This window comes from Galeopterus variegatus, unplaced genomic scaffold, assembly GCF_000696425.1.
Source record: "Galeopterus variegatus unplaced genomic scaffold, G_variegatus-3.0.2 Scaffold582, whole genome shotgun sequence".
NCBI lineage: Eukaryota > Metazoa > Chordata > Mammalia > Dermoptera > Cynocephalidae > Galeopterus > Galeopterus variegatus.
The window spans coordinates 572,681-598,022 of NW_007726693.1; the positions used below are offsets into that span (position 1 = coordinate 572,681).

General features: G+C 45.5%; 1 protein-coding gene across 1 annotated transcript in view; it reads right to left on the reverse strand.

Moving 5' to 3' along the window:
- Positions 1–16,549, reverse strand: part of ALPK2 (alpha-kinase 2) — a gene marked incomplete at its 5' end in the record, with an annotated part of 44,210 nt that extends 27,661 nt beyond the window's left edge. The window contains 4 exons of the mRNA XM_008570215.1: positions 2,662–2,697; positions 2,795–2,922; positions 8,949–9,096; positions 13,678–16,549. Coding sequence (XP_008568437.1) covers positions 2,662–2,697; positions 2,795–2,922; positions 8,949–9,096; positions 13,678–16,549 — 3,184 coding nt within the window. The remainder of the gene's footprint in view (positions 1–2,661; positions 2,698–2,794; positions 2,923–8,948; positions 9,097–13,677) is intronic.
- Positions 16,550–25,342: the final 8,793 nt, after the last annotated feature.

Below are 25,342 nucleotides of genomic sequence, written 5' to 3' on the forward strand. Positions count from 1 at the left end.
GTGATTGGATTGTAGGACTGTGCAGTAGTGAATGGATTAAAAATGGTGGTCAGGGGAGTGGTTCTGAGGGCTTTAAAAGAAGAGGAGAGTCTCTCATTCTGTTCTTTCTCTGCTCTCTCTGCTTCTACCGTCTTGAAACATGAGACCCCTGGGTCACTGTCACCACCACCAGATGGACTTTAGACTTCCCAGCCTCAGAAACTGTAAGCAATCAAGGTTGTTTTCTTTATAAATCACCCAGTTTTAAGTATTTTGTTATAAGCAACAGAAATGGACTAACATAGAGGTAAAGAAAAGCAATCCATGAATAGATTCATAAAATGTAACAACATTGTTGCATTGGGCTGGTTTGTGTTTCCTCTGGCCCATCGTTCATCTCTCACTTTCCAATGAGCTTAGTTTTGTTAGTTTTTTAATTAGATATCAATTTGTAAAATGTTATTTGTTCCTCCTATAGAGAATTAAATTAATAAAATGTTTAGAGAGAGATTCTCCAAATAAAAAAAGTTGAATTAAAAGTAATTTTCGGGGCCGGCCCGGTGGCGTACTGCTATAGTGCACCACTTGGGAAGCGTGGCGGGGGCGTGACACTGAGGGTTGCGATCCGTTGCCGGACACGGAAAAAGACAAAAAAAAAAAAGTAATTTTCAGCTTCTTCATCTGAAGGCATAAGGGTAAGGCGAGGCCAGGTATGGCCTCCTGGGCCTGGTGAGTCCACTAAACTGGGACCCCCAGTCATGGGGTCAGAAGCTGGGAAAATGCGATGTCATCAGGCTCCAAACCCAAACTCCACAGTTGGAGTCACCAGGGTACAACAGCAGCACCATTTCCACCAGGTGACGAATAGCTTATCCCCGCTGGGGTCTCATTTCTGACTGGTGAAAACTTTGAGAAATGTGTTTATGCAAGCGTGAATTAATAAAGTCATAGATGTGAATGCTAATCACTGCTAAGAAGCTGGTGAAACAGAGACTCCCTTCTGAAAGTCCTTTTGTTTTTTGAAGGATAAGAAAGAAGGGGATTTTTTTGTGTGTGTGCATATTTTGGCTTTTGGGGAGGTGGGAGCAAATTGGGGGAATGATTTTAGATTACAGCACAAGTACGCTGCACACTAAAGACAGGTATTCAGCATTTGAATAGGTTTGTGAAGATCTTGTATTTATCTTTACTTTTTGTTTTTAACATTTACTTGTACACATTTGTGGGGTGCAGTGTGATGTTTCAATTCATGCGTATACTGCACCATGATTCACTGAGGGTAGACAGCATGGTTTTGTAGCCATTAGTCCACCACTTGTCCTTACGTTTATTATTTTGGATAAATACCACAATATTTGCTAGAACATGTCTAAGTCGAGATCTCAGTTCCGTTTCTTACTTTTATTTTTTATTTATTTATTTATTTTTTAAAGATGACCGGTAAGGGGATCTTAACCCTTGACTTGGTGTTGTCAGCACCACGCTCAGCCAGTGAGCAAACCGGCCATCCCTATATGGGATCCGAACCCGTGGCCTTGGTGTTATCAGCACCACACTCTCCCGAGCCGAGGCGCCACGGGCGGCCCACAGTTTCTTACTTTTAAATTACTGGATGTCAGTGCATCTTGATTACTTCTATTGTCCTGTTTTCACAGAGATTTCAGGTGTTTTGTTTGCTTTAAAAATTAGCACATGCAGTAAATCTTTAAGATGCTAACTCCATTTAATTATCAAGAGTTTTATCCATAGCTCTCCTAAAACTGCCCCAGGGTCCTACCCTGTGCTAAGAGTTGTGGTGACCTGGGGGTGAGGAGGTCTGCAGGGGTGAGCTCCTTGCCCCAGCTCCTGAGAGCTGCTTATGGGCATCTCTTCCCAGCTCCCCGATTTATGATGTCACATTGGTAGTTTAAAATTGGCCATGCTGAGATTATTTACACCACAGAAATTGGAAAACTCTACAAATCAGGGCTTCCCCACCCCCAGCAGGTTGTTAAATATTTGCCAGCACACCACTGGGTAGGGGTGGGCATGGGTGGGCATAGATAGGCGGGCGGGTAATTTTCCTTAAGAGGAAGTACACGGCAAGGCTGGATCCCACCAAACCATGGAAAGCTGAATGGGTGACCCTGCAGCACCGTGTGGGTCAGAGGCAGTGGCTGGTGGACCATTGCTATACCTGTTCGGCCAAAAGAAAGCACGAAACCCATCTTTAATTTTCACTATGATGCAAACACATGGAGTCGTTCTCCACATGCCCCGCTCTCTTGGGGAATCTGCTCAGCTAGGCAAACTGAAAAAGGAACTGAAGAAAGAAAACATGCTGGGCCAGTGCCAGGCTGAAACCCCATGCAGAAGGGCTGAACCACACCCAGTGCTTAAAGGACAAGGTCAAATCTAAGTCCCCCTCCACGTGTTCCCCAAAACCACACCGCTGCAGCCTCATCTTGTACATGACACTCTGCTGGATATTCGCAGCCTAATAGAATTGCAATGGGAAGTAGGGCCCTTGTGACCCCGTTGGAACAGCTGATGAATTGCGTGCATTCTCCAGTCATTCCGTGGCTCTCTCCCGCCGGGTCGGAAGAGCCCAGGGGAGGGGTGCTGCCACCGTATGCTCCAGGAGCCATTGCACGCTATAGGGAAAGCCCACTGCCTCGGACAGGCAGACCCAGGTTGGCTTACCTCTTACATCCTGGTGACTTGAAAGCTGTTTGAGAACTAGAAGACAGAGAGGAGGATGACTTCAGTACAAATGTCCATTCTGAACCGGCAGGGACTAGCGGTTTTTGTTTGAAACCAGAAAGCTGGGGTTTACCTTCTGCTGTGAGGTTAAACTCAGCAGTCACTTTTCCATAACTGTTCTTGATGCAGCAGTAATAGTGACCCTGGTCCTTCTGACTGGCTTGAGCGATGGCAAAGGAAACAGTGGAGTTGTCCCCTGCGCTGTAATGAGGGATGTTAACATTTACACGCGTCATCCGTTCTAAAGGTGCACTTTTCTAATGTGCTTAAGGAGACAGAAACAAACGCTTTCCCTGCCCTCATGTTTTCAGGCAATGGACTGACTAAAGGACAGGATTGCCATAAACTTTTTAAATAAGTTACTCCTCCATAGGCAGGGTCATTACATTTTAGTATGACACTCTCACTCCAATATGCCATGTGAATACACAGAAACATCTAGGGGGGTTAACTGCCCCGAGAGCAAAGATTGGAATTGTGAATTCTGGGCGCTGTTGTTAACATTTCTGCTCAGAATTCACCTCAATTATGTTACTAATCCAGGTTTCCTGTACTTGAAGGAAATCTGATAACTCCAAATCCAAACCCAAACAGACACAATAAAGGACAAGAGAAAGAGGTCCTTTGCTTTTAAGGATTCATGAATGAGGGTTCTTTTAAATAGCGTACTCCTCGCTGAAGCCCAGCCACCCACCCAATCACCCACTCGATATTATTAAGTTCCAGACACTGTTCGATGAACATAAGAACTGTTGTTGGTGGTGGTGGTGATGATGACAGCTAATGTGTATTGAACACTTGGCACATACCAGGCATTGATCTATTTCACGTTGTCCTCAGAACAATCCAATGAGAGAAGTACAATTACTAGTCCCAGTTCACAGATGAGGAAACTGAGGCATAGAGAGGTTTTTTGTTTTTTTTTTTTAAGCAAATGATCTTGACTTTGTTAAGTTACCTCCCCAAGTAAATTACAGTTCCAATCCTCAAGTCTGGGATAATTTGAATTATGGTGAGAGCCACAATCTTTATTCCAAAATCTCAGACAAAAAACTTACTTTGCATCAAAAAATGATATTCAAATATTCTAGTTTTGTTCTTTATAATAAAGTTTATTTAAACATCCACCAAGATCACATACGTGTGTGTGCATTGCCTGTTTCAGTTTTGGTTAATTTCATAGTTTAACAACAAAAAATCCACTTATCTTGAGTTTTTCTCTGTTGCACATTCAACAAAAGTGTTCATTATTGGTTGTTTTTTCAATAGATCTCAAGTCTCTGATTTATAAGTGACTCTTCTGGGATGTACCAGTGGTTTAAAACAACATCCACTAAATTATAATACTTCCTCCACTGATGGGGCCTTTGAACATAGCCTGAATGCATGGTTAAAATGGACATGACAAGCCCAGTTAAAAGGGGAAGATTTCCTGGCAGGACAGTAAAACGCTGACGGAGTCTCCAGGGGGGCTGGTGGAATGTCCTTCTCCAGGGCTCCAGGGCTCCACAGCCCAGTGCAGTGTTTCTGTCATTGAAAGGAGAAGTCAGGATCCACCTGAAAAACTGGGGGCTGAATTAGAAGAATTGTCCCATGAAAATTTTCCTTCCAGCCTAGAAATACTGCAACACTTGGCCCAGAACCAGGAAGATATTTCTGTCTCGGCCCATCACTCCCACCCAAGGCTTTCTTCTGGGAGGAAAGACTTCAGAGTCAGACAGGCCTGGATTCCAATCCTGAGGCTGACCTCAGGCAAGTTACTTAGGCTCCCACCCTCAGCCTCCTCGTCTGTGAAGTCAGAAAGAGCAAGACCACCTCTTAGATGCGTCGTGAGAAGAAACCGACACTAGCTATGGGAAGCTTTACCAAAAAGCCTAGCCTTGTTAGTGGTCATTTACCATTAGCATGGGGAGCAGTAGTATTGCTGGGCTTTCTCCATGAAAGAAAATTATCTCTTTAAATTCCCAAGAGTTATGTTCAACAGCATGTGTTGAGTGTCAGCTATGTGCTTAGTACTGGGGGATTCAATGATGGGAAAAAAGGCACAGTCCTTGCCCCNGCTGGGCTTTCTCCATGAAAGAAAATTATCTCTTTAAATTCCCAAGAGTTATGTTCAACAGAATGTGTTGAGTGTCAGCTATGTGCTTAGTACTGGGGGATTCAATGATGGGAAAAAAGGCACAGTCCTTGCCCCTGAGGACCTCCTACTCTTGGAGGAGATGGATGCTGTGGATTGAATGTCCCCCACCCCAAACTCACTGAAGCTTCAGTTATGTCCCCCAAAGTTCCAGGTATTAGAAACTTGGTCCCCGCTGTGACTGTTGGGAGGGTGGGGAATCCTATTATGGTCATTGAAAGGTGGGGCCTTGAAGAGGTGATTAGATTGTAGGACCATGCAGTAGTGAATGGATTAGTAATGGTGGTCAGGGGCATGGTCTGAGGGCTTTATAAGGAGAGCACATGAGGAGCTCTCTGTCTCTGCTCCACTGTTTTCTGCCATGTGAGACCCCTGCATTGCTGTAAAGCCATCACCAAAAAAAAACTCTCACCAAATGTATTCCCTGAATTTTGGACTTCCCAGCCTCTGAAACTGTAAGCAATACATTTTGTTTTCTTATAAATTACCCACTTCCAGGTATTTTGTTATAAGCAAGAGAAACGGACTAATTCAATGGACAAAAGAAAATACCAATACAGGTGTGGAAAGTGAAAAAAGTGAGGGGCCGGCCCGGTGGTGCACTGCTATAGTGCGCCGCTTGGGAGTGCGGCGGCGCTCCTGCCGAGGGTTCGGATCCCACATACAGACCGGTTCCCGCTCACTGGCTGAGCGAGGGGCAGGCGCAGCACCGAGGGTTGCGATCCCGTTGCCGGTCCTCGTTCGGTACGGGCGCGACACTGAGGGTTGCGGTCCGTTGCCGGACACGAAAAAAGACAAAAAGGAAAAAAAAAAAAAAAAAAAGAAAGTGAAAAAAGTGATCTTGCACCTTTTTGAACCAAGAGGGAAAAGCTCAGTTTCACATCCTGTTACCTTGTAAGGGACAAATATTTTTTACCTTAGGGGAGGAAATGGCCAAATGCAGACGGGGCTGAACAGGAGTGGTGGTTAGCTGCGGAGATAAATGCAAAAGAAGCCTATGTCCACAGTGCGATCAGAGTAACACTGCCAAGAATGAAATTGATGGAGGGAGAGTGTTCCAACCCAGGGACTTCTGAGAGAGCCCATCATCCATTACCAGCCCCAAGGAGCCAGGGGGAGGTGGCAGCACCCTCTGCACACCATCCACTCTGGGCTAAGTCCGTGGGTTGTCTTTCCTGTGGCCATCTGATGAGAACCTACTCTCAGCAGCCACCAGCTCGTCATTCACTGGTAGCCCAGCAGGAATGATGTGTCTCCTAGACCTGGCTCAGCTGTCAGCCAGTCTACCCCATGTTGACAACTGCCCTTTGAAAAAGCCCAGGGTACACCGAGTACCTCTCTCCCCAGAGTGTGGAGTGGGTTCCTGGTTACCAAGAAGATAGTGATGTCCAGTGTAGCACTGGAGGTGCCAACGTGTGATCTACATGGAGCCAGGACCTACCACTGCTCCACAGTTACTCAGAACGAGCTTCTACTTTCTTCTTCTTGGTGTCCTCAGAGGATACTAGTCCTTGTCCTAGCCACAGGAAAGTGCTCTGACACCTAATTTCCAAACTTTAGCCTGTTAAGGATAACATCCAAAACTTGGGGACAAAGGCAAGAGGATGGTTGCATGTCCTTTGTAGGTCACTGTTCAACAGGCTCACCCAAGCATTATTTAGTTACAGGAGAATGCTCCTGTGTTGACTTTGCTGTTCACCATTTAAATAGAACCTCCCCAGACACTTTTAAGTTACACGTTAACTTGTGGGTTTCTATGCAGTAGAAAAGGTAACCCTCAAGTTTTATTACCTTTCAAACATTAACCAGTTTTATATCTATTTGAATATTTATTTCCGCATTCCCTTGCCTGATAGAGTATATAAATCTCCATTCCTCAAATGCTCCTTTGAACAGCTTTACTGGTTTCCTCATTATTTAATAAATTCAAGAAAACCTTTACTACCTGTTTATGTTTTATTTGAGAGATTTCTTTTTTTTTTTTTTTTTTTTTTTCCGGGTCCGGCAATGGAGACCATTGTGCCTGCTGCCCACACCCCGCAGGGGGTCATTCCAGAATCCCGCTGTCATTACTGTATTGTATAGTCTACCAAAATCTATCCAAGAGAAGTCCCTTCTCTTCATTTCATGTTTTCACAACACGTTCTTCTGGCCCATGAACTGAGTACGTTTTATACAGATTATCCCAAGTTAAAAACTAAACCAGTCAGTAAAATGGATATTGATCTGGATCAGATGCCACCAGGCGGTGGCCCCAGTTGGCAGACGGGCTTTATCTGTCTGCACCAGGGTTTTTTTTTTTTTTGTCTTTTTCCGTGTCCGGCAACGGATCGCAACCCTCAGTGTTGCCCCCGTACCGGACCGGGGACCGGCAACGGGATCGCAACCCTCGGCGTTGCTCCCGCGCCTCGCTCAGCCAGTGAGCGGGAACCGGTCCATATGTGGGATCCGAACCCTCCGGCGGGAGCGCCGCCGCACTTCCCAAGCGGCGCACTATCCAGTGCGCCACCGGGCCGGCCCATATTTGAGAGATTTCAACTCTGGAAATAACACCTCAACAAGGCAGTGAGATATTTCCTAAAGGGACATGTAAAACAAAACACTCAACTAGAAATAGGGGTGAGAGAAATTAGTTATCATTTGAAAACCCACCAAAAATATTGTAAATGATCTCTCAATATATAAAGGAGTTATGACTCTCAAATTGTCTCGTGTATTGTGGGTCCCAGCAAGCTAGACACTGTCGCTGAGAAGAAATGAAGCAAACACCATTAGGAATGTGGGGGCCTTGCCCACATGCCATGAGTCAGTGGGATCCTAGAGGAAGGTGAGGCTTTCATAAATACACCTCAAATGGAAGAGGGACCTAGAAGATTTAAGCACCTATTCTGAGCTTAGAGCAAGGCTGGTTAATTGGAAAACACTGACAATGCTGGTTAATGGTTCCTGGCTGACAGTATCAGAAAATAATTAAAATGAATAATTAGCACTTTTTCATAAAGCTCTAGGGAACCCCCTTGATTTAAACATTAAACCATTTCTTCTCCATTATAATTCTTCTTAACACATACACAAGACAGGCAGGATAATGGTGACGCTCTAGGCAAAGGGGCTTCATTATGTCAATCACAATCCAATTAGATTTTTCTGGAGTGATGTTAACAGATACGAAACTCAAACTCAAGTATTCCATTGTCGCATCTTGGAAATAATTTCCAGACGTGTCGCAAGCAGACATATTTGATTAATTAAACAGAAAACTCAGATTTTCTCATGTTTTCAGTCTGTTTATAACAAGATTACGGGAATAGAAGCATCTCCCATGACTCAGAGAGCTGAACTAGGACTTCCTGCAACAGAAAGAAGCTTCTGAGAGTTGAGCTACACTGGTTTCCACTGAACCAGGCGATGTGTTTCTAGAATGTGTCAGATGAGCTTGAGTTCATCAGTTCACTCGAACAGGCCTGCGGTGCCAAGAAGGTGCCTTAGGAAGCCATTAACCAGGTTCGTTCCACGCGGGCCATTCTCGGCAACGGTTCTCACTCGTCTCTTGCCTTGTTCTCCTCTCCTCTGATACCCTGTGACCCAGAAATAAACTGGTTGTCCCATCTTAGAGATGGCTGTGTGTCACCCTCCGTAGCTGTTCCTTTCCTGTAACCTCACGGATTGCTTTTGCCTTTTGATTCACCTTCTTGGTTTTGTTTGGCCTTTGCCTGATTAATGGGAATTTATGAAAACAGAAAACACACAAGCAAAATTCACAGGCATACAAAGGAGAGCTCTTTGACTTTAGGACGACAGAGCCTCAGCCTAGAATATTATTTGACATGTTCCTTGATTTTTAAAATGTAATGAAATGTTCTGTGACTTCCTAAGACCACAGAACTCAAAGGTGCAGAGCTGGGGCAAGAACCCTCCACCACCCTCCCCGTGCAGACATCCCTCACTTACTCTTCTTTTGTACTGTGAGCGTGGATTCTCTGCTTCGATTTTCCTTTTCACTTCCTATAATTTATTATTTTCTTTTACAACTGCATTGTGAAATAAATAAACAACAATTGTGAAAAGTAACCAGGGGCAAATATCTCACCTTCTCTGCACTTGAGCTATCGACTTTGAATCTTTTGTCCACCAGATGGTAGAATCTTCATGAATTTCTGCAAACTGGCAGCTTAGTTTGACATTTCCAGAGTGGTCAGGGAACATCTCGGCTTGGATCTTTTTCAGTAATACTGGAGCTAGAAAAAGAGATTTGCAGGTCAGGGTGGGCAAAAGACTTTCCCATTTTATCTCATTTAATTCTTATAACATTCCCCAGAGGCAGGGATAATAATTATTATCCCTAATTTATGGATGAGGAAACTGAGTATCTGAGAAGAGATGTGGCTTGCCTAAACATAAGCGGGAGGAAAATGGATAAGTCGATCTAATAGAAAACTCTTGCTTTTTGTTACGTAAATTCCTTGGGTGAGGTCTGCAATACTCAAAGTGAAATAGATCTTGAGAGATTTTTTTTAAAAGGGGATTATAGATACTTATTCTATAGTACTTGGGCTACATAAAGATGCGTCTAAATGATTATCAGATGAGACAGGTCAAAAATCAGAGCTGGGGATTAGGGAGTAGAATAAAATCTGGATTATCAAGGGAATTGTGGTTAAGCCTCCAAAATGTAAAAGGCAACTCGACAATAAGTATTGGCTGAATTTGTTGAACTTTCAGGAGAGAACAGACCTATAGTTATTAGAAGTGGGAAAGGATGAGGGGAAGGGGGTTAGGAAGTAATTGGGTAAGGGACAGAAAGAATAATTACGATTTGTAATGATGACCATGCTAATTGGTGAGAGCTTGGCATGCAGGGCAAATGTGTAATTAGCAGGGGCAGCCACTGGGTGGCAGCATAGACATTAGAACAAGAGGAGACGGAGGCCCCCACGGAGAGGTCAGAACCATGTGGTAGGCAGTGAGATTACTGGAAATGTGTCAGTCTCTTACCAACCAAGTGCCATGGCTCCACAGCTTTGGTAACACAAAAGTGCACCTCATTACAAAACATTATACATCCCACAGCCAAGCCCACAGTCACCAGTAGTGAGGCTGTGTTTGATCCACGGACTCAGCTCCCACGTGGGTGAAAACGTCCCTGTGTTCAGTGTGCTTCCCCGGTCTGTCCTGGGAGCCGGCAGACACTGGGGTAACAGATGCTATTTTAATGCTAATTCTCTGCCCAGGAGGCGATAGTGGGCTGGTTCGGTAACAAGTCCTTCAACCAGAGAGTAGCCAAGAGTACTAACAAGATGATGGGAGCCAAGTGCATAATCGAGAGAGATGGAATATGCCAAGTGCCTACTGATGGCAAAACCCGTTTCTGGTCACCTGGCCCTGCTGGCCCCTGCCCGGCTGGGACTGTGTGCAGGTAGCCCATTCCCCCATTTGGGCCGTTTCTCCAAGAGCCCTTCCCATCTTCATGGGTGATTTGGAGACACTGAAATCTTCCTAAGGCTGCCATATCCTGCCGTGAGTACTGAACAAAAAGAAAATTGGGGGATGGAGGGAGGGGCATAAAGTGGGCGGCAGAACTAAATGGTGGTCTTTGGGAGATATGAAGCCGGCTCAGACAAGGGGCCTCCGGGCTTTGGAAAGGACCCCCGTCTGTGTGAGACAGAGGTAGGAATGCGGCTGAGCCAGCTGGAGGAAGCCCGGGCGTGTAGCAAGGGTCCTCTTCTGTGTACATTCCAGCCACTTGTCCAGGGAAAGCAACAGAGAAGTCCCCTGATGAATAGAAAGCTTCATTTGTCCTAAGCTCTGAATGTAGAAAAGGTTTACTCAGCGTTTGTTTGATTTCTTTCAGAATTATCCAAGTCAGTCCCCACTCCCCCAATACACACACTCCAGACTCCTACCCACCAGGTCACTGGCGGGAGGGCATTCAATCTGTGCTCCTTTGGGGATGGCAGGGTGGGTGCCAGACTGCACATTAGCCAGCAGTGATGAGGACTCAGAGTCGTACAACAGCCAGCACCACGAGAAGGAATGAGGACTTCTTCCTCTGGTGCCTCATCAGTGCAACTTCTTTTTTTTTTCTTGGCAGCTGGCCAGTACGGGGATCTGAACCCTTGACCTTGGTGTTACAACACCACGCTCTAACCAATTGAGCTAACTGGCCAGCCCCCATTTTTTTTTTTTTAATTTAAAAATAATGAAATAGGGAGCACATCTCTGACTCAGTTGGATGGTGCTTCCCGGATTGACCCTCATACTTGGCTCCCAATAAATGTTACTAAATCAAAAAAGAAAGAAAGAAATTGTTATGGCTTACACTGGAAAACCAGAACCAAAAACCTCTGTGTGCTTGAGGAATCGGTCAGTAGACAGAAACCCATAATGAGCAAATAGAAAGCAATAAGTTAAAAAGAAAAAGCAAGCCATTGTCACGGGCAGCCCTCTGACACTGCCGTCCCAGATGGGAAATGCTGGAAGAGAATCATTGTCCCATCACGTCACCATCTGTGTTGATTCATGTGGATTAGTGCACACAGCAGAGTCTTATTAATAATACGTAATGAAGTAATTATCACAAATAATTGGGGTCACCATATAAAATAGCATGTCCTTAGTAAATTAAGAAATATGTTGACCAAGCAGTTATTTACTAAGTCAGGACCCTGGCTCTTTCAGTGGAATGACCGAATGTTGGGCTGTAGTTAGGATGGGGAGTTGTAATCCTAAAAAAGTGGATGCCAGTGTGCCAGGCACCTCTTTTCCTATCTTTCCCTGCAAAGAAAATCCCCACAGAGAGAGAGGGGTGGCCCCAGTAGCACCTCCTCCGAAGCTGGGATAGAACCACAGGGTGGGGACCTACTCACGAGTGAGCAAAACCTGCCCTTGACTCCATTTTGCTGTGGACTCAAGGTTAACCCAGGTGAGTGTCCCCTTCTGCTCCCTCTCCAAACGGCTGCCACCTTCCAGTGGAGGCCCTGAGTTCTTCAGAGAGGAGAGGCTGTGTGAACAAGGACCAGTCTTTCTTCTAAGATTAGGTTGGTATCAGTGCAGACACAATAACCTTGCGTCTTAACTAAGTTCTTAATTGATCTCATGGGCGTAATACTCGGCATAGAAATATCCTTGTTTTTAATTTAATAATAATAATGATAATAAAAACCAGTAACTGACAACTGCGAGGGCTTCTGCTGGGCCAAGCACCATTTGGATTACTTTGCATTTTTATACCTGATATGAGTCCTATTACCAGCACTCCCATTTTACAGGAAAGTAAGGCACCCAGAGGCTAAAGCATTTGTCTGAGACCACCCAGTTAGTGGCAGAGGCCAGACTTGAACCCAAGCAACCCAACTCCTAATCATGCCCTGCACCACCATGTTACAGTTTCCTCCCCATGGGTTTGAACACCTGCAAATGTTCCCAACTTTGAAGCTTTGCCCCTTGATGGTCTCCATGTCCTGGGCAGCACTGGTGACTGTCCTTCACTGCCACTTTGGGCTGGTCTCTATCCTGTGGCTTGCAGCCCTCCCAGAAAGCTGCCTGCACTGCCTTTGCAGTCGTTAGTGCTTTGAGCAGTGTGCTGCTGTGACCATCAGCTCTTCAACAGCAGAGCTGCCTGGAAAGTCCTCTTTCCCACGGGGAACTTGAATAATCATGGACAGGAATTCCAAACAGATTGTTTCCTTCTAGCCAAAACCACTTTTGAGATCTTTTAAAACATTCCTTCATCCTCTTTAAATATGTTTCAAAATATATACACAGTACTAATAACCCAGTTGATACCCCCAGACTCTTCAGGAGGCAGTTTTGTGTTTGATTCTTTCTGCATCAGGGGCTGAGGGCCCATTCAATACAGACTGGGAATAACAGACACCAGCCTCAAAGCCTGAGTCCTCGGGTTAGCAGAAGAGAAGATGCCTCCCTTCAGACCAAACAGGGCCGTAACAGCTTCTGCTCCAGGTCACCCAGGCCGCGGTAGCTGGCTGCAGTATTTTCTCTTCTGACTCCTACCAGGCTGCATGGGAAGGGAAAGAAGAGCTCCGAAAGAAAAGAGGCTAAAATTCAGGCCAAGAAATGGAATTTGGGGACTGAAATGATTCCCTAGGCAAAGTATAAGTAGCTTGAATTGCAAGGACTTCTGAGGCTCAAGTTCCAGACCAGAACTGGAACGAAGACCTAAGAGGACTTTAGACTCAGATAAAGGAGAGGGTGAGGTAGAAAGAAATTTTATACTCAAATATGTAAGAAAAACCAAGGTCCAATTATGCCAATTTTAATGAAAAATCAGTGATTAAAGAGGAGTATCCCAAACTGTACCTAAATGATTAGTTCTGTAAATCCTGCTTAGTGTGTGGTCTATTTAATTATACTAATTAGCTACTCTGATTAATGCGTCTGTTAATCTTTTCTTAATCGATTTTTTTTAAAGAAAGGATAATTAAACAGAAAGTCACATTAATCACGCTTCCTCAATCAAACAGGCCTACGGGCAGCCTTTATCAGTGGTCTTTCCCCCAGGTCTCCTGAGAACTTGGTAGAAATGCAAATTCTTGAGCCACATCCCATGCACATTGAATCAGATACTCAGGATTGGCCCTGAAATCTGTGTTTTAACAAGCTCTCTGGGTGATCCTGATCCCTGCTCAAGTTTGAGAAGCAGGGTCTGCACGCACAAGCCCCTTGGCCACAACAACAGCACAGTGTCCAGCTGGTGAGCACTCCCATTAATTGCAAAGGACTCAAGAGGACATAGGAACTTGGCACCTGGTCTTACAAAGCCAAACTTTTAACAATGACAGAAAGCAACAGAGCCTCACCTTTTCCTTCTCTTTTGCACGGTGACTTTTTGGAATCTTTTTTCTCATCTGGGCATGATAACGATGTCTCTAGTTTAGGAATCTTTTTTAGAAAGCTTGAGTTCTCTCTGACATTTTCTTTTTCTTCCAATCTCAGTCTCAAGGCTGCCACCCTGGACAGAATTTTCTTCTTTACTCCCTCAGTTAAGTGTCCACTTCCTGAGGTCTCTTGCTTTTTCTTGACCTCCTCTGAGCCAGTCACTGCTGGTTGGGCCTCTGGTAATTTGCCCATTTGGGCTGCCAGGTGGCTGAGCCTGTCCTTTTCCCTTGGCTTTTTCACGCATCCCAGGGTGCCCTTTTGACACAGGTCCTGCAGTAACCTGGGGGCTTTCTCTGACTCACATTCTCCTGAAATGAATGCCAAAGTCATTGTTGGTGAGACAGATGAGCTTGGGAGTTTGGCTTCCCCAATTTCAGGCTCCTCTGTTTTAGGTTCCTCAACTTCATGGCTTATTGAAATGCGTGTGCTATTTCGTTTAAGAGATGAAGTACTAGGCAATCGCGTAAGATCGCTAGAAGAGGTCAAATGTTTCCCACACTCATTCTCCATAGTTCCTCTTTCCTTTGAGTCAGAAAATACATCCTGACGATGTAGGGGCTCAACTAAGTCATTTTCAGAGATGTCATGAATCCAGCCTGTGGAATTGTGAGTGTCAACCACAACAGATGCAGGAGTCGTCATCGCAAGACAACTAGGAAGAGGTGACGTGGGGAAAGTGAACTCTGCTTTGTCCTTTTTACTCTGTTCGGCTAAGCTTCTGCCAGTGCCTTCTCGTGTCCGGTTTATGCCGCATCCACCTGGAGTTCTCTCCCTGCCTCCATCAGCACACGGGACTTGCCAAATGGCAGGGTGGGCGTCCACTTCTGCCTCACCGTGTTGACTTTGTTTGGCTGCCCCTCTCTCACTGTCCTCTTGGTTTCTGTTGATTCTGTTTTCACTTGGAATGGTCTCCTCTGGAACTTGCAAAACAGCAGGTTGGACTTCCACTCTCCGGCCCAAGTTTCCATCATTCAATTTACTGCCCTCTCCGATGACCCCCTGTGTGCGTTCAGAAGGCACTTGTTGTCCAGCTCTTGTACACTCTATCAAACTTGTTTCGTCAATGGGATCGACAGAGGACTCTAGGATTTTAGGGCAGGTCAGAAACTGTTTAAAGAAGCCAGGATGGTCCACCTCGAGTTGGTTTTCCCCCTGGCCTCGACTCACATTGTTAACATCTTCCTTCCGTCCGGTTTTGGAAGCCTCTGGTAGTGGATCTGCAACACATAATGCCTTTTCATCTATGGGGTCCACGGATGACTCCAGGAATCTGGGTTGGCTCAAATACCGGGAGGAAAGACTGCTCCAGTGTGCTCTGCGGCCCAGTTCTTCACCTTCATGGATCTCTCTGTTATTCGCAAGGGCTGAGTCAGACTCATGCTGCGGACTGTGAGCCAATGTTGCTCCTCCAGAGGCGTCCAGTTCAGGCACAGCAGTATCTGCCTTTAGAACATCAGGTACAGCCCAGACCCTGTCAGGAACTATGGGACCAGCTTCCAACTCTTTGCACTCAGAATGTGTCAGTTCTCTTGGTGGCCAGATTTCTGAAACAGGAGCCTCTAGAGTTACAATCTTCAGCTTGTTGCCTGCTTCCTGATGTCCTAGTCCATTCTCTTTAGACTCCTCCAGAAGAACACTGGAGAGAGATGAAACATTGCTCAGACCCTGACTGTCTTCATCCACCATGGAGACACTCATCCCCAGGCCTGAGCTCTGTCCTCTTTCTTCCCTGGAGTTTGCTGGTGAGTGCTCCAAGGGCACCCAGTTCATTTCCTCTTGTGCAGGAGATGTGGTGGGCACACTTTCTTGAGAATCATCTGCAGAAAGAGAACCCTGGTGGGACAGGCTCCTCTGCTGGATCCTCTGCTTTGTTTCACTTCTTTTTTCCTGGAAGTGCTCTTTAAGGCTCCTATTGACAGCTCTGTCCCTGGTCTGGCTCTCATCTCCTGTCTGGCTATCAATCTGCAGAGGGGAATCGCTACAGAAACTTTCTCCCTCTGGGAGCTGGGGGACATGGCCGTGGGCCCTTGGTACACTGGATGCCATGCAAAGTGGGTCTTCTGTAGGTTTGGTGGTGGGGCCACTTAAAATATGACCCAACTGTACATTGGAAGGAAATTGGACAATATTCTCCTCTGGTGCCTGAGGTGAGCTCTCCTCAGCACCATCTGCATGGTTATTCTCAGCAATGGAAACAGCAAGGTATTTGGCTCTGCTTTGACCTCCTGCCAGTGCGAAGTCTGTGGAGCAAATTTCTTGAGGCAAATATTTATCCACTGGTGCTGCCACACGAGGACCCGTGGCATCACAACATGCTCCTTGGTCACCAGCTTCAAAACACTCCATCACACACGCCACTTCCCTGCCCCTTGGCCCATCGCACACATTTTGCAGGGTGAGGGCAGGATCTGTGTGTTCAGTGGAAGCGACAGAGAGAGCCTCAGGGTCCCTGTGCCCAGCACTGGCATCCTGGGGGAGATGTGCGAAGAGCCCCCCTGGGGACAGAATTCCACACTTGGCTTCTGGGATGCTCAACTCATGTTCAAGGTCTTCCCACCAATGGCTAGGAGTGTTGTGTTCTCTGTCTTGTCTTTTTTCATGCTGTGGGTCTTGAGTACAGCTTTCTACCTCCAGGTATCGGGCCAATGATGCGTGTTCCTCATGGGTCCCTCCTGAGTTGGGGAAGGAATTTGTTGTGGTCCCGATGAATGAAGACTCCTCCCCGGCAGGCTCTGAGAAAGCTGGCATCTGGCTGAGACATGTTCTCTCCCTGACCATTTCCTGAATTTGCACCTAGGAAAATGAAAAGTGTTTTTAATAGAATTGTTCGTGGGAGAACCCACAATAGGTTATAAGTGCAATCCCAAGAGTGCTCACCCTCGATGACTGGAATAATGCACCAGAAGAGGAGCAGGAATGATCAAAAGTCATACATTAATCCCCAAACTAGCCCTAGCTAGTAGAGACATCCTGGAACACTGCAAATTTAAGCAACTCCACGTTCCAGGGGACCCTTAGTCAAATTCACCATTATATAAGCAAAAAGCCTCCTGACAATCATCATTTAATAATGACTCTTTTTCTCTTTCTCTCAGGAAAAAAGATGAAAATAAATTGAATGTTAATTATTTTGATCAAGTAAGTCACAAGAGCTGTGTGCATCTTTCCAGAAGGATAAATTTCATACGATCATAACAAATGAAGTATGCAGTACTTGCAAAGTACCAATGAGCAATCTTTGTCCCCCAAATATGACAGCTTGCTGGCTAATAACGTTACTAAAGAACAGAGGGAGGCCTGTCCTTTGAACCCATTTCTACTGAAGTAAGGAAGTTATGGTTGGACATTAGCACTGTTAATCATTTCTGTCAATCATTTTTATAACCAGAAACGGTTATAAAAACCCCAGAATGCCTCCCAAACTTTACAGCATTTGCCCTGTGGCAAACAAACCACCTTCACATGAAATAAGGGATTCGGGACTGCTTAGATTTTTGGGAAAAGTGGGGAGAAAGGGAGGGAGAAAGAAATCTCACATTCGGAGGACTGAACCCATCACGGTACTACCTGAATGTCGTATGATATTGGATATTGCTCAAGGAAGCAGCAAACTCTTTGACTAAATTCTTGTCTCATGAAATTTTTAGCTTTTAGATCATTTTCTTAAAGCAAGACAAAATTACGTCCAGCCAAGGAGAAGGAAACTGCTGCTAATTTTTGGCAAGCAACTCCGTCTTTATCCCCAGGACCCGTGCTTTGGAGCAGCTTCATTCAAATGTGCAGGAAACAGATGACTGGCCTTTGAGAGGGGATAGATGGACTCTGTCGCAGTGTATGACAAAATAGAGCTGAAATGTTCATGTGCACCATACAGCTCCAGAGTCCTGAGGCTTATTTCTGTGAATCATGCATGAGAATCGGTCTTACTACCTTGTGGTCAATCCCCTGTACACGCTGCCAGTGAGAAACAGGACAACAGCTGGCAACTCAGTCTTTATCCCCAGGATCCGTGCTTTGGAGCAGCTTCATTCAAATGTGCAGGAAACAGATGACTGGCCTTTGAGAGGGGATAGATGGACTCTGTCGCAGCGTATGACAAAATAGAGCTGAAATGTTCACGTGCACCATGCAGCTCCAGAGTCCTGAGGCTTATTTCTGTGAATCATGCATGAGAATAGGTCTTACTACCTTGTGGTCAATCCCCTGTACACGCTGCCAGTGAGAAACAGGACAACAGCTTAACCACATACTCCCCCCAGGCCACTTGCTGCCGTTAACCATCTATTTCTAGTTTTCTCTTTTAAAGCTATCCTGAGGTTCACTTAACTCACATCTGATTGGCATAAAAATGCTAACTGAATAAGAAGCAATTTAGTAATCAACAAATATTTATTGAATATCTCCAGTATACTAAGGAGTGTTTCAGGTAATGTGGATACAAGAGAGGCAAATTTTCACCCATTAAACCTCTGCATTTGGGGAGGGGGGTGGCCTGGCCATGGGGATCGAACCCTGGACCTTGGTGTTACCAGCACCATGCTCTAACCGGCTGAGTTAACCATCCAGTCAACAATCCTATTTTAAAGCAGATTTGCAACCATAAGCACTACTGGTTCACATCCTGGAGTTTCTTCTTTTTTATTCCTTTTTGTCTTTTTTCACGTCCGGCAATGGATCGCAACCCTCAGTGTCGCGCCCGTACCAGACCGGGACCGGCAACGGGATCGCAACCCTCGGTGCTGCGCCCGAACCTCACTCAGCCAGTGAGTGGGAACCGGTCTGTATGTGGGATCTGACCCCTTGGCGGGAGCGCCGCCACACTCCCAAGCGGCGCACTGTAGCAGTGTGCCACCGGGCCGGCCCTCACATCCTGGAGTTCTGAAAAGGAAAATATATTTATTCTCTTTCTCTGTCCCTCTTTATTCTTCATCATATTAACATCCTGGAGTTTCTGAAAAGGAAAATATATTTATTCTCTTTCTCTGTCCCTCTTTATTCTTCATCATATTAACATAGAAAAGGGAAAATTAGAAAGATAATTTCTGGGAAATAAGAAAGGTTTTTTTGAAGCATCATAGAGTTTGATGTGTGTACGGTTTCTGCTCTGTACCTGAACATCTATAACACATGGAGAGAGTATTTTTTTCATTTGCTATTTTGGTTCAGGTGTTTTATAATGTGCCATAGCCACAAACATACCAAGTTATTAAGCACAGGAAGTGTGGGTAGCTTCCTGGTCACGATTTGAGGTGTGGAGAGAGAATACCCAATGCAAACACCACAACCCCTCTCTTAGGCGTTTCTGTTCTGCCTGAATTTCCACTACCTAGGTCAGTCCTTTATTTTAAGGTCTTGTCATCATCACAGTATCATCAGTGCCAACAGACATTTACGGAAGAGTTGCCATGTGTAGAATTCACTGCCAGGCACTGAGCAGCTTTTTCCAAAGGGCTCCAGTTAAAAATCCACTGTGATATTTACTGGGATGGTACATTTACCCTCACCCATCCGTTAGTGATGACTGCCATATCAACAGAGTAATAGGATGATACCTAGAAGACACTAACATCTCCTAGAAGAGAGAAAGAAACACAGGACAAGTAAGTTTTCATTGGGATGAGTTTGGTCATTGGAATAGATCATTACAGTATCTTGCCTTGACTTAGAAAATAGTCATGTTCCTATTCAGGTTGATTCACTCCTCCCCTCTCTTACTTTTAAAATAAAATCCTACTTTTAAATACCTTAGTGAAGCCCCAAATGTAAAGAAATGGGATGAATCCTTGGCCATGAAAATTTATCCATCTGACAAACATTTAGTGAGCATCTACTGCATAACAGGCACTGTTGGAAGTACCTGGGAAACACCAGCAAATGTAGCAAAGCTTGCTGGCCTGTAAAATTTAATATTCAAGCAACAGACCATGTAATTGATCCACTGCTGATGTGAAATTCCATAAATCTGATTTTAACCAGTGGGATTTTTTTTCAAAGCAGAAGCTTCAACAGCCCAGTACCTATTTGTCAAGACTTACAGCATCAGTTCCAAAAGCAGGCTCCTCAGTTCTTATTCAGAGGCCAGCTCACAGAGAAAGGGAAACCACATACTCACACCTTTCTAATGAGTCAGAGCTTTCTTTTAGGAGATCTCTCACTTAAGTCATTACAAAAGAACTCCAGCAAATGGTTCTTCAGCTGCTTGGCTACTCTCAGAGTGAGTGCTGGGACCCAGGGGCTTCTGTTATGTAAGGAAATTGTTCTCATTCAGGTGGAAAGAAGGAGTGTTTGGGGCTCTAGGAGGAGCGCACTATGGTGTGTGGTGTGGACTCAGAGGACTGGCAACCTGGGTTTGTGGCCCAGCTTAATCCAGTATAGTATGTACAACCCCCAGTAACCTCTTTAGCCTCTCTGACCCTCCGTCTCCTCCTCTAAAGCTAATCACATGCAGGTCAGCACCATCCTGTCAAGTGCCTGGCACACCCCTCGTGCCCAGAAGGCACTTGCTGACAGTAGTTTTCCTTGTCTTCTATGAAAAGAAAGCAGTAGCTAAGGCAAAGGGGAAATTGAGCAGCCCCGATGAGCTGAGCCATGAGCTATGGGCTTTATGAGGCCTTTCTCATTTGATCCATAAAATGAATATGAATTAAAGATGCTATTATCTCTTCTTTACTGACGAGGTGAATAGCCTGAGTCCAATCAGGAGGTAGAAACCTCACAGGAGGTCATATAAGGGAAGTTTAATACAAAGAATTGTTAACTGTGCTAGAAGAGTGTCATGAGGTATAAGGGAATTCTGTGATACTCTAGGGTGAGGCAAAGTACTGAGGAAGGGCAAACTTGGAGGGGTTCAGACCCAGCTACAGAAGGTGTGGTCAGGCCACCAGACAGCAGAGAAGTTCACTGGTTTAGCCAGGGCAAAGCAGGTTTGGACCTGCTGGGTGAGCAGTAGTAAAGTGTAGGCAGGGAGCATGCTACAACCAGTAGCATGGGAATGCACTAGAATCTGGGCACTGGCAGGGGCACGGGCTGAGGCCTTCAGACCCTGTGGGCTGCATGTGGTGGGGGTGAGGGGCTTGCAGAAATAACAACAGCTCTGTGTGCCTGGGCCTCAGAAGGCTGTGTACAGGCCACATGGGGGATTGTGGAGGCAGCCTGGGTGTCAGTATGGGCTGGAAGCCTTGAGAGCAGGCAGGCCATGTGGGGCCCTGGTTTCTGAAAAGAGAGGGCTGCAGAAAGGTTATCACTAGGCAAAAGCTACCAGATCACAGATGGACCACGGGCTGGTGGGGCAGGCTCTACAAGTGACCATACCCCATCTCACCCCATCTCACTAACCCCACCATTGCTGAAATGACAGAAATCTTCTTCCTCCTGCAGTGTCCTTCCAGCGCCCTCTATGGAGAAAGCTAACTTTACTTAGTTGGTTACTTTAAAGAAAAATAATGAAATTCTGTCATCACGGAGTGTACGTATATTGAAGGATGAATTGAGAGCTGAGAGGTATGAATTGGGAACTGAGAACTGACACATGAGGCCAATGATGTTCAAGGGTTAGATCTCCCTAGCAATCCACAGTCAATGGCAGAACCAGGACTTAAAACCAAGTCTGTCTGGTTACGAAGCCCTTTCCAACCCAGCTCTTCTAATCAGAGAAGTTGGAACAACCCCCCTTGCCACAGCAAAGGCTGGGGACTCCACTTCATGTAAACCCAGAACTTCTGAGCGCCCAAGACACTGTGGACATAAGACTGCAATGGTCCTTCTTCATGCAACATGACCAACTGCTGACGTGTCTTCTTCCCCACAAGTTCACAGGGCAACAACTCTGTGCTATTCATTTCTGAGTCTGCAGAACCGAGCACTTAGAAGTGGCTCAAATAATTTTGCTGAATGAATAAACAGATGAGTGAATACAAGGAGGAGAAAGGGTAAACCAAACTTGGTGGCACTTCCAAACCCCTGTTTGAAAGCAGCCTTAGCTTGGAAACATACTGTGCGGGCAACTGAAACCCTATTCAGCATGCCTCTGATTCCACAAACACATTGTTTTCATTTGTTGGCCTTTCCAAAAATTCTGCCTCCTATGTCTGCCAGGGATCTAATGGAAGGGGATGTTGTTTCTTGTCCACCCCATAACGTCCAGGGTTACGCTCCTCATCATTAATGAGTGTCCTGGATGCCAGCAAAGTGCATGGCACTGATTTGAGTCACTAACAATAGAAGGTGGTATGAGATAAGATCCCTCTTCTCAGATAGCTTGTAATCCAGCTGAAGAGACAAGATGTACATGGAAAAGACAAATAACAATTCTTGACCAGTTGTACTCATGGCCAAATGGACGTGGAGCTTAACTAATAGCACTGCTCCGGAACAGAGTGTGGATGGTCACCACTGGGTCATCTTCTTCCACACTAACAATAAGATTCCTGCAGTGCAAAAACCAGAGGTTGTACTCTTATGTTATATGCATCAAATATGAGACAATTCTTGAACATTTCAGTGCAGTTTCAGGGACCTTCTCTACTGATGAGAGTGGGCAGATGTGGGAGACACTGTTGATTGACTGACTCAACACCATCCCCATTCCCCTCTCTCTTGCTACTTCCAACTAAGGACACTGGAAAGCCACACACTCTCCCAGCCTCTTGCGTAGCTAGATGGGGCCAAGGGGTCAGTCTGGCTAATGCAATGTATGGAGAATTCTGCCAAGGGACTTCTGGGGAAGCCATGCTCTCCTTATGTAAGGTGCAGATATGGTGGGTACCTTGCCTGCCCCTCCTTCTTCCTTTAATCAAGATGTGTTATGGCTGGTGCTGCAGCTACCATCTTCCAGTCCTGGGGCAACCCGTGCAAGGGTGAAAAGCCAATACACTATGACTGGTGGAGCAGAAAGAGAGAAGGAAGTTGGGAGCTTACAAGCAGCATTGAGCCACTGGAATGACACTGAGATCTTCTACCCCTAGACTTCTTGTGAACAGCATAGGTCCTGTGTTTAGTCCACTATTTGCTGGTTATTCTGTTAACTGCAGCTAAAAGCATCCTCATGGATACTAGAGAAAAATATGTTGCTCAAGAATGAAGGAGAAGGGATGTGAGGTTCACCCTGGAGCCCTCTGTAGGCACTGGGCAGCTCCTGGTAGGGATTAGTTTGAAGGACAGTGTCACAAAAGGGCAGGAGTGTGACGCCTGGGATGGGAGCTCAGGGGGCTGGTCAAAATGCCAAGGGATCGAAAAGACCTGAGGCAAGGTGAACTTGAAGTAGAGTCAGGGAGGGAGAATGTGGAAATATGAGAAGATGATCATCGAAGCAGAGAGGCCACAGTTCTAAAGGCCAAATACCACCCCCCAGGCCAGGAGATCGAGCCACTTAGCCCATTGCTTTAGTTGGGCAACACTGGCATGTGCCAACATGTACCACCATAGGGTAATTTTCTTTCTCCAACTCCTTTTTATTTTTTTAGTGTTCTTTTAATGCTCTTGCCTCCTTATCTGGACTAAGTATAAGCAGAACTATGTCCTTCAAAGGTTGTCTACACATCATCAATTTTCCCCTGTGGTTCCAGGAATCTTTAAATGCGACCTTCCCCATTCCCCAAACATCCTTGGCTGCTGTAGCTTCACCCACGGATAACCTTTCCTAAATATCTGCTGAGTCCTCACCACAGGCACAGTGTCATTTGGTCATTTGTCATTCGATAGATCAAATCCATACCACCTGGGACTGCAAAACTGAAAATAGATAGCCCAGTCCCTAGCCAAAGAAAGCTTAAAGCCAAGCAAAAATATTTCAGGAACTTGAGTTTATTTTTAGGAGTTGCCTGGTTGCCCAGAAAGGAGCTTCACTTAAAGGCTTTGTATGTTAAAATAACACATAATAAAGTGGAGGATTGTGTGTTACTTTTAACTCATCTAAAATCTTCAGTCCTGAAACCTGATCCTGAACATCCCTGTCACTTGACCAGCTCTTCTTCACTCCATTCCCTCCTTGGAGACAAATCTTCAGCCTACTGGTATTACAACAGTGTCTTGATTTCTTGGGAAAGTTGTAGATTGTAAAATACCGATTTGATCTCTTGTTGGGAGAGGACTGGGTTTCCACCACTCGTACCCTTCCTAGGGCTAAGGGGCTCTGTGCGTTCAGTGGGGGTCTTTGCCTGGTGACATGTGTGCGTGGAAGGACACCAGGGCATGAGCTAGGAGTGTTTATTGTGCATCTCAGGTGACGTGAGGTTAGTAGGAGCAGTACTGCTGCTTCTAATCACTAAGGCCTATATAGCCCTTAGCACATGGCAGGTACCGTTCTAAGTGCTTTGCATACATCATTGTAGTTCGTATCTGTAAAATGGCCTAGACATGTATGCCTTGAGGACTTTGAGTTCTGTATTGTTAGGGAGAAATATACCAACTCTTTAAGACACAGCAAAAACAAACAAACAAACCCAAAGACTACTCAAAAATGCCTAGTGGAATTCAAGAAAAATCATTGGACTTCACAGCCCCACCTTTTAAGTTTATATATCTCCCAGTTGCACTTCATGGGAATAAGGGCTCTCCCTCTCACCTCCCAGCAAACTCCCAGCTGCAGGAAAACATAGATGCATGCAGGGAAAGAAGGCTGCTTTTAAAACTGACCCATTTTGCATGAAAGTTTGCCACTAAATGGTCCTCTCCTGTGTTGGAAGACCAGGACTTGGATAAGGAGGTATGTATTAGTCTGTTTTCTGTCATTTATAACAGAATATTTGAAACTGGGTAATGTATAAAGAAACAGAATTCATTTCTTACAGTTTTGGAGGCTGGGAAGTCCCAGGTCCGAGGAACACATCTGGTGAGAGCCTTCTTCTTGGTTGGGAGTCTCGGCAGAGTCCCATGGCCATGCGGGGTGTCACATGGTGAGGAAAGGGAAGGGTGCTTTTATATGTGCTCACTTGCTCTCCTTATAAAGCTACTAGCCCACACCCATGATAACCCATTGAACACTACTCCATGAAGGGATTAATTCATTCAGGAGAGCATAGTTCTCAAGATCCAATCAACTCTTTACCATATTGGGGATTAAGTTCAAACACGAACTTGGGGGGTCATTCAAACCACAGCAAGGTGAAAGAAAAGTAGAATAGGGTGATAGAAAGAGGATTGGGCCTCAGAAAACTTGGATTGGCTACTGGATCTGCTACTCCACAAGAAGTAGCTTTGGAGAAGTCCCTGGATCTCTCTGTCTGTTTCTCCCATGGTAAAGTAAGAGGGTTGGAGAGTGTCTCTTGGCCTTGACAGCTTTTGTATGCTGTGACCTGCTGCCACTAAACCACAGAAACATTGAACTGGGGCTTAAACTTCACCCTTCCTTTGGAATCAGATTTTCCTTTGGCTCCTAAAGGCTTCTAGATCTAATTTTCTCTGTTAACTATAAGCGTGTTAGGGAAGAGGACACAGATGTCCCCATATGTAGACTGATCCAAAAATGAGCCCGTGGGGGCCCCAGAGAGGGTCAGGGAAGAGACAATGGCCTGGGTGACCAGGAGGCACGTGCTCTCTGATTCCTGGCTCTTCTGCCTCCCTCGTCTCTTCTCACTCCTCTATGCATTA